General features: G+C 42.9%; 1 protein-coding gene across 2 annotated transcripts in view; it reads right to left on the bottom strand.

Annotated features, from left to right (window-relative positions):
* Positions 1-9,601, bottom strand: part of MYOCD (myocardin) — a 34,442-nt gene extending 24,841 nt beyond the window's left edge. For both annotated transcript variants that reach the window (XM_089689591.1, XM_089689590.1), the window contains exons 1-3: positions 9,571-9,601; positions 7,577-7,738; positions 2,945-3,123 (exon numbers count right to left, since the gene is read on the bottom strand). In XM_089689591.1, the coding sequence (XP_089545717.1) occupies positions 2,945-3,123; positions 7,577-7,738; positions 9,571-9,586 (357 nt within the window). In that variant the 5' untranslated portion in view covers positions 9,587-9,601. The remainder of the gene's footprint in view (positions 1-2,944; positions 3,124-7,576; positions 7,739-9,570) is intronic.
* Positions 9,602-9,806: the final 205 nt, after the last annotated feature.

Raw genomic sequence — 9,806 nt, forward strand, 5'->3', positions numbered from 1 at the left:
CCTTGCCTGGAAAATCGAGGGCCGCCATGCCAAGTACACTGTGTAACAAAGACACAGGAATGAAGCTTCGGAGGCCCGGGGGCCAAAAACCTGTCATTTGTGGGATAACAATCCCCCGGATACCCTACACAGAACAGCGCTATCATCTGAAGAACAAGGAGAAGATGGAACCTTTGGTAGCGCTGTGTAATGTCACTACCTCCCTGACATTGTAAACAAGGTGATGTATAGATTTCTCGGTGAACTCTTTAATAAGACTCATTGACTTTACAAATGATTAAACTAAGCAAAGCTAAAAATGAAGCCTTCCGCCATCCATCATACCATCAAACACAAGGCCGATCTAACGGTTTATGTCAGTTTGGTTACATCAGAAAAGATTAAGAGTGGATCTTAGGAGGGAAAAAGTGATTATGCCGAGGGCCTCCAAGCAGGCTCCTGATGTTCCATCTGTACCTAATATTAAGTAGTATAAGGAATACATGACTGCAAATCAACATTTTCCAATTTAGACAAGATGCTGATATGCATTACAGTATCCTGGTTTCTGGTTTGTAATAAAACGTTTTAATTTTTTTGACGTTCTACTTGTTTCACCATATGGTCCACCCAATAGTCAATGAGAAAGAGATCAGAGCAACCAACGATTCCAGCCAAAGCAGGCACCTTTCACTGGTCCTTGCACATGGGTCACTGGGAATAGATAATATGTTTAATGCGAGAATCAAGGATTTTTTTAGATTTCGCAGTCATGTGCATTTTTTGGTACAATGTATTGTACTTTACCATGTAGAGAAAAAAGATCCATGTGGTTTTAGTCCCTACTTCCATTGAAATGCTTGTTGGCAGGGTTGCTTGCCTACCTTCTCTAGGTTTGCCCCACCCAACTTTGACAACTGAGAAAGCTTTGGAGGCAGGGGCAGACTGACCATTTGGGCCCCTGGGGCATTGTGTATGGAAGCCATGGCTTCAATGGAGTAGGGTTTGGGACCCAAGAAATGTCCCACAGAGGGACCTGGAGTCCACACAATGATGTCCTCCTCTACTAGACAGTTTACAGAACAGCCATGGTTCTCCTCTGAGCCGATAGCCGGATGTGTTTCAGTAAGGGACAAAAAAGTTCAGCATTGGTACGAAAACCCATCCTCTGCTCAAAGTCTACCACCGACCAGGGGCGGACTGACCATTTGGGAATTTGGGTCAGTAGGGGGTCCCATGAGTTGCCCCTGATGCCTTTCACAGGCTTTTTCATAAAGTTTTTGGGTGTGGTTTGAGTGTGGGTGAGGACACATGGGGCCCCATGATCCCCTACTGCCCACGGGCCTCATGAGTTATCAGTCCGCCCCTGTTTGGAAGTGAAACCAAAGAAAAGATACAACATAGAAAAAGAGCCAAAGATGCAGACAAAGTGGTCATTAGCAACAGTTATGGCCAAGCTTGTCCCAAGAGAGAGAGAAGGTTAGTCAATCATCCAAAGCCAATCATAGGATAGTGATCATATGAAACCATTTATCATCGCATAGATGTTTGGCCCGGTTACAATATGCCCAACAACACCTTGACATGCTTCACTGGGCTTCTTTGTGGCATTGGCGCAGTAAAGGCTTCTTTCTGGCAACTCGACCATGCAGCTAATTTTTGTTCAAGTATCGTCGTATTATGCTCCTTGAAACAACTACACTGTCATTTTCCAGAGCAACCTGTATTTCTCCTGAGGTTACCCATGCGTCTGTCTTTCTTTGTATCCCAAACAATTCTTCTGGCAGTTGTGGCTGCAATCTTTCTTGGTCTGCCTGACCTTGGCTTGGTAACAAGAGATACCATTACCTTGTTATGCAGGTCTTTTGACAGTTTTTTTCTGCTCCCCATGGCTCAGTATCTAGCCTGCTCAGTGCATTCATGTGAGAGCCAACAAACTCATTGACTATTTATACACAGACACTTATTGCAATTTAAAAAGCCACAGATGTGGGAAATTAACCTTTAACTGCCATTTTCCTTACAATAAAGCTTTATTGAAAAATTTTTCAAGTATACAATGTAACCTCTGTCATATTTACAGACAGATATATGCAATCAATAGTTTACAAGCCGAGACGGTAGCACATCATACACAAAATCTGTAACAAAAGACAAAGCTTAAGGTGCATCAGAATGGTCCATCGACTATGTTGCATCGAAGGACGAATAGCATAAGTGACAACAGAACAGCCACCAGCCCTAATTGACAAAATCGGGTTTTGGAGCTTGAGATATCAATGTATAAAAATACACTATTCAGATAGTAACACAAAAAATTACATAAGAACAAAGCACAAAACATCCCTATGAAATTTAATTGCCATTGTAACCCGTGTGTGTCACCGTGTGTCTATACCAAGGCCAAACATTCCAGGGGAGGGAAACTTGTGATCTGGGCCATTTGGGTGATTTCTGTAATCATTATGCTTTAGAAATGTGATAATAAATGGCTTCATATGATCAACATCCCTAAATAAAATACATTTTTTTTGCCATGATCAGTCATATTTTCAATATCAATGCCAAACTTTCATTATTTCTGCCAGGGGATTCAAACTGTTGAGCAAGTTCCAGATCGGAAACATCTACTGCAATACTCATACTTCCAAAAACAAAGAAAACACAAGGAAAACTTTATTTCATGTTCTTTGACTTTGATGAAACCTTTCCCAGATCTACTCAACCTTGCTCATGCCTGTGTGAAACCACTTTCATTTTCATAAGCCTAAAGCATAGGGGACCAAAAATACTCAGGTTGGTCATTTAGTGGTCCTGTAGGTCTACATAAACGTATCCCTGTGTTAATGATAGGTAGGGTATAGTAGATAACTAGACTGCAATATGAAGTTAATATCCTCTTTGAAAAGGCAACGTAAATGCATTGACCTTGTTGTCTTCTAAAAAATACAAAGAGAAGAGTTACCTGTGCTGGGACTGAGTCAGGGGAGTAGGAGGCATCTGGGAGTTTGGTCTCTTGTGGAGATGAAGATGGGTTTCCCTGCATTTCATCACTTCTCTCTTGGTCTGGAGACAAGCCGTCATCGCTGCTGTCTTCTTCAAAGGCAAAGGCGTCCACTGACTTGGAGTAACTTGCTGCATTGCCTTTAACAATGAGATACAAAGTTAAATTATGAGAGAAGTATTTTTGTAAAGAACAGTTCAACTTGGTTGGTTAAAACAAACCAAGTATCTTGGAGGACTTTACTTTAGATTAGCCTTTCTCAACCAGGGTGCCCAGGCACCCTTGGGAGCCTTGAGGTTTCTTCAGTGGTGCCTTGGAAAAATCCTCTAAAATTTGCCCAAAACTTAAAAATGCCTCTAAAAATTGCCAAAAACTTGTATACAAGCCTGCCTTTTAGTTACACAAAGCCACAGATTTTCACTGTGCACCATCACGACCTTCTAGCTGCCGGTGTCCTGACAACCAATGACATCATCAGTTGATAAGGAGGATGTCAGCTGCTTACACAGCATCCTAGTTTGACCCTCCCCTGCCCCTTCCATCAGTGCTGGGGTCACATTAGATCAGTGATGGAGAGAAATTGAGGGAGAAGAGAAACATTGGCAAACTAGTCAGTACCAGTGTGCAAAAGTGTATTTGCTTTGGAAGAATAAATCACCTCTAATGTTAGGTGTCCTACATGTGTGGATATTGCTGCTTTATATAAAACTTTTCACATTTAGAATGGGGGGCTCTTTTAAAATTATGGACAGTCTTGAGGCACCCCATTTTAGAATGGGGTGCCTCAAGACTGTTCATAATTTTAAAGGGTGCCTTGGGACCAGGGGCGGACTGACAACCCATGGAGCCCCCGGGCAATAGGGGATCATGGGACCCCTGTGTCCTTGCCCAAACTCAAAAAAGCCTATGAAAAAGGTACCAGGGGCATCTCATGGGGCACCCTACTTACCCCGGGCCCTCGGGCAGTGCCCGAGTTTCCAAATGGTCAGTCGGCCCCTGGAAGTGACTTGCCTTTGTTCATTTCACAATGTTATGTAGGCAGTATAGCTGCAGCATAAGGAGCAGAAACATTAAACACCAAATGGTCAGTCCGCCCCTGCTTGGGACTGTCCATAATTTTTAAGGGTGCCTTGACTGACAAAAGGTTGAGAAACACTGCTTTAGATGAAGAACTTTGAGTGTACACAGGCAAGCTATAGTCTGTGACCTCTGGTACTGGGGTGAGCATAATATGAACTCAATAATGTTGAGGGGGGTCTACATACTATTGACCATATAGTAGGTGTGATGGTCAGATCTTCTTACACCTTTGGCCATATAGCGTACACATAATATTTCACATGCACAACTTGTGCAGAGAAGTGAAATCCTTACAAATGGATATCTCACCTGTCTATGGTAGAGATAGGTAGGTCAAAATATAATTGTATTTATATGGCTGAAAGCAGCTTTTCATGGTGGTAGCAGCTCTTAAGAACTGGAAGCTATCCATATGGAATGGGGTGATTGGATGTAGACCAAGGGCAACTGCCAAAGCATCTGGCACCAATCAGCCGCTTCTGAGACATGATGAGAAAAGAATGATAGTTGCTAATACTAGACAGATTGTTTTTGATCCAGAAGCAAGTGCAAATGATCCAGATAGGCCTCTTAAAACTAATCGTTCCTAAGCAATTATTCCCTGAGGGTTTGTCTGCAGCAGTTGAGCAAATTCTTGTTGTTTTTGCTTCTGTTTTTCAGGAATATGGCACCCAGATCCTCTCTGACTAGACTACTGGTTGTCAGAAATTTTTTAGCTTGACCATTGTGGCTTCAAGAATATGAGTAAAAGATACACAATTTTCTTTAAATCTCAAACTTGGATTCAGAGGAAAGACAGAGGTTGACTTTGATTCATGAGGGAACATATTTTTGGCTTTATAACAGTATGGCCCAATGCAATGTCTCTTTTCCCCCAAAAAAAAAAAATCTGTAAAGGTGTATGCAACTCCGAGGTTCACATAATTTTTGTTAGCTGAAACTGGGCTTGGTTTACTTGGTTAAAACACTTAAAAGCCCATCACAGACCACCATGCCAGGCAGTAAATGTGACTCAAGCTCTGGATAATCTTTCTCTTCCTGGACCAGACTCCATTTTGTCCTCATGGATGGAGAGCTTTGAGTGTTGACAGGCAACTGGTAAATAGGTCTGTGATATCAGCCCTCAAATATGTGCCAGCTCAAAACGTAGACCTTGCTGCCCGCCGTTTGGAAGTTATTAGGTTTTTGGCTCCCATCTGTGCACTCAAGTCAGATTACGCAAATAACTAGACTGCACTTTTCAGTGTCTAAACATTTTATATGCAACAGGTTAAAGCCAAATTATCCTGCTTTATAGGTTTGGACCAGTAAAGATGTAATACCAAAGGGACGGATTTAAATCATTATTTTGTATGAAATGCAAAGAATGGCCCAAAAAATGTTGATTGTTGGACTTATCAACGTGAACAAATCTACAAACGAGGGCCAAGTTCATTGAGTGCTCAACATCTCTAGTCATGTTGGCATAGTGCAACGTTGAGCCCCAAATTACTTTCAAATTATGTTCGAAGAAATATTTTTTTTCTGACTTAAAAACACAATCCACAGGGAATAAGGAATAGTGTGATGTTATTCCAAGCATTTTTCACTTTAGACGGTTGAATTATATCGGTTACAATGTTGGCTAAAACATCTAAGTCTCCCATGTTAGCTATCTAGGTCAAAAATTCTATAGAGCAGCTACTAAGTCAAAGAAAATGATGGAAGTGAACAGGGGTGGACTGACAACTCATGGGGCCCCCGTTCAATAGGGGATCCTGTGTCCTTGCCCAAACTCAAAAAAGCCTATGAAAAAGGTACCAGGGGCATCTCATGGGGCCCCCTACTGACCCCGGGCCCTTGGGCAGTGCCGAGTTTCCAAATGGTCAGTCCGCCCCTGGAAGTAACTTGCCTTTGTTCACTTCACAATCTTATGTAGGCAATATAGCTGCAGCATAAGGAGCAGAAACATTAAACATCAATTTAGGGTTTACAAGTGACAACCCAAAATACGTACACACCAAAGTCCTACTATGATTTGAGGTGCTCCTCAACACCTTCTGGTATTATGTAATTATAAGATCTTTCTAGATTCTTTTATTGAGTTCATCTTGAGAGCCTCAACCAATCCTGAGGAGATGTACATGGCAGTTTGAAGTTCCAAAACCTTCCTGAGTGGAAAGATTCTACTTTCCTGTCAAAATAATGCTCAAGGTCTACTCAACTATGAAACCCTATGCAGGACAACTTGGGCAAATGTAAAGGTTCTGCTGGGAAAAACAAACCAAAGTGAAGTATAAAGTCCTACTATGATTTAAGGTGCTCCTCAGCACCTTCTGGTATTATGTAATTATAAGATCTTTCTAGATTCTTTTATGGAGTTCATCTTGAGAGCCTCAACCAATCCTGAGGAGATGTACATGGCAGTTTGAAGTTCCAAAACCTTCCTGAGTGGAAAGATTCTACTTACCTCTCAAAATAATGCTCAAGGTCTACTCAAATATGAAACTCTATGCAGGACAACTTGGGCAAATGTAAAGGTCCTGCTTGGAAAAAATAACCAAATTGAAGTACAAAAAGTTCTTAAGATAGCCTAGATGTTTTGTCTTTGCAAGGCAAAACAAGTTCCCAGCACAAGACCAGTGCAGACCTATGCTCTTGCTCATGCGCGTATGTATTGCACACATGCTCATGCTTCCAAGTGAAGGGGTAATGTTAGATGTAGTTGGTCCCCAGTGGCCTTTTTAAACTGGTCTGTTACTATGAGCAGTTGCTGAATGGTCTTCAGCTTGTTCCCATGTTCCTGAGACCTGATCCGCTGGACCTGCTTACCTGTGTACGACCTGGCTTGCCCTTGGACTTGGCTTCTGCCCCTGCCTCAACTCTGATTACTCTGACCATGGCCTGTTTACTGGACTTGTCTTTTCCTGCTGTTTCTTCACTGCTTTGCCCAGCTGATACTGACTTTGGCCTGCCTCTTGGACTTGCACTGCCTGCCGATTTGGTCCCTCGCTGCTCAGTTGTTGCTGACCACTGCCTGTCTCGTGGTCCTGTTTTAGTCTTCTACTCTGGTTCCAAGCTGCACCTGCATCGACTACAAGCTCAATCCACCTAAAGAGTGGACATCACTAGACAGGTACTCTGGCACTCGTGCCACTCCTTGCCTTCAAATTCTCTGTCTCCACCCTCAGGAGTGTTGGGCAGGAGGTGCAAGATAGGCCTCTACAACATTCTAGTCTTGACTATCTATGTGATAGTCTTGCTCCATGTCCAAGTGCTCTGTAATTATAAAGCACCTAAATACACTGTGAGACAACAGTACCGAACTTCTAAATGTTCTTTTGCCAAAATTGGTACCAATTCCCTCAAACACAATTCAAATTCTCTCAGAAGCATTCCCAGAAAAGTGGAGGCTGTTAAAGCCACAAAGGAATGAGGTGGGGGTTGTCAAAAACTGGCCATAATTTTGGAATAGGACATCCAACAAGCTCATAGAGGCGTGATGGCCTCAACAAAAAACAGAACGTGCCCCACCTTTCATGGCTTCTTTCACAGTAGATTCAAGAGGAATGATGTTCTTTTCCACCAGTTCTAGAGGACCTGGCCTGAGGGCAATCCTTTCATTCAGGTCATCTGCAAGGCGAGCCCTTTTTAATTTCATCTGGGCAGTTTGTGCTGATCCCTCAGTAGATGATTCTAGATGCAGGAAATGCTTGATTATTCTCAGTAAAATAGTTTTTTGAAAAACTCACATTGTAGCATAAATGTTTTTTAGGTGGAAGACAAAACTGAGACTTTCTTAAATATTCAGTGATACAAATTCCGTTTTACAATCTGATAGGCAAAATCTGGTCTCTTTGAAAAGTAGATAACTCACAAATATTTCAGTATTGGACCCCTTTTACACGAGCAAACCAACCGGGTCCGTCTGTCCATTTTTCAAATGGATCCGATCGGACGTTCCATTGCTCTCTATGGTGCTGCTGGTGTAAACGGACATGTGTCCGTTTACATCCGCCTGCATCTGAACCGTTCTGTTTAGGAGGGTGTCTATGGGAAGGTTTGACCATTCTTCCAGAAGCACATTTGTCAGGTCAGGCACTGATGTCGGGGGAGGAGGCCTGGCTCGCAGTCTCCACTCTAATTCATCCCAAAAGTGTTCTATGGAGTTGAGGTCAGGACTCTGTGCAGGTCAGTCAAGTTCCTCCACTCCAAACTGGCTCCTCCATGTCTTTATGGACCTTGCTTTGTGCAGTGGTGTGCAGTCATGTTGGAACAGGAAGGGGCCATCCCCAAACTCTTCCCACAAAGTTGGGAGCATGAAATTGTCCAAAATGTCTTGGTATGCTGACGCCTTCCCTTCACTAGAACTAGGGGGCCAAGCCCAACCCCTGCAAAACAACCCCACACCATAATCCCCCCTCCACCAAACTTTACACTTGGCACAATGCAGTCAGGCAAGTACCATTCTCCTGGCAACCGCCAAACCCAGACACGTCCATCGGATGGCCAGACAGAGAAGCGTGATTGGTCACTCCAGAGAACACATCTCCACTGCTCTAGAGTCCAGTGGTGGCGTGCTTTACACCACGGCATCCGACGCTTTGCATTGCACTTGGTGATGTAAGGCTTGGATACAGCTGCTCGGCCATGGAAACCCATTCCATGAAGCTCTCTACACAATGTTGTTGTGCTAATCTGAAGGCCACATGAAGTTTGGAGGTCTTTAGCTATTGACTCTGCAGACAGTTGGTGACTTCTGCGCACTGTGCGCTTCAGCATGCGCTGACCCCACCCTGTCATGTGACGTGGCCTACCACTTGGTGGCTGAGTTGCTGTTGTTCCCAGTTGCTTCCACTTTGTTATAATCCCACTAACAGTTGAGCGTGGAATATTTAGTAGCCAGGAAATGTCACGGATGGACTTATTGCACAGGTGACCACCTATCACAGGACCACGCTTGGAGTCACTGAGCTCCTGAGAGCGACCCATTCTTTCACCAATGTTTGGAGAAGCAGTCTGCATGCCTAGGGGATGATTTTATACATCTGTGGCCATGGAGGGGATTGGAACACCTGAATCACATGATTGGGAGGGCGGGGCCAATACTTTTGGCAATATAGTGTATCTACAGGTTACAAAATTTCCCTTCAAAAATCCAAAATTTTCACCAGAACCAAAAAGTGAGGGCCAATCCTCAAATTGGGACACCTGGTCATGTGAACTCTCCAGAATAAGAATTCAAATTTTAGAGATGTTTCTACTTACTTCATATTATGTATCTAGGACAGGAAGTTCGGAAAAATCTCTCAATGGGGACACAGAAGGTAAAAAAAAAATATACCAGGGGGATTTTAAACATTCATTACTCTATCCAAAACGAAACTTTCCAAAACATCCACTCCTTCAAATGTATTCTACAATCCATAAGGACTGCATATGGCCACAACATTGTAAAAGCTATAATAATACTCAAAATATTTTTAAAATAGTTTTTTTTTTTAACTTTCTGTGGCCGAGCTACTCACCTTGTAGAATATGCATGTTTGTTAGTTCAGACTTTTCCGGTCTGCTCCTGACCTTGTGCTTCAAATAATCCTCACCCTACAAAGAAAGGAATGATTGCAAAACATAAGTATAAAACAGGCACGGTCCCAGCAGGGGTGGGTGGGTTCCAAAATGAAACACATTCCTGTTCTTTGCTGTCTGGGAACAAAATGTTCTATAGGGGTAGCAATGTGTGGAACACTTTGAAAATTAGTTT

Source organism: Staurois parvus, unplaced genomic scaffold, assembly GCF_062004578.1.
Source record: "Staurois parvus isolate SC_StPar_1 unplaced genomic scaffold, SC_StPar_1.0 ptg000487l, whole genome shotgun sequence".
NCBI lineage: Eukaryota > Metazoa > Chordata > Amphibia > Anura > Ranidae > Staurois > Staurois parvus.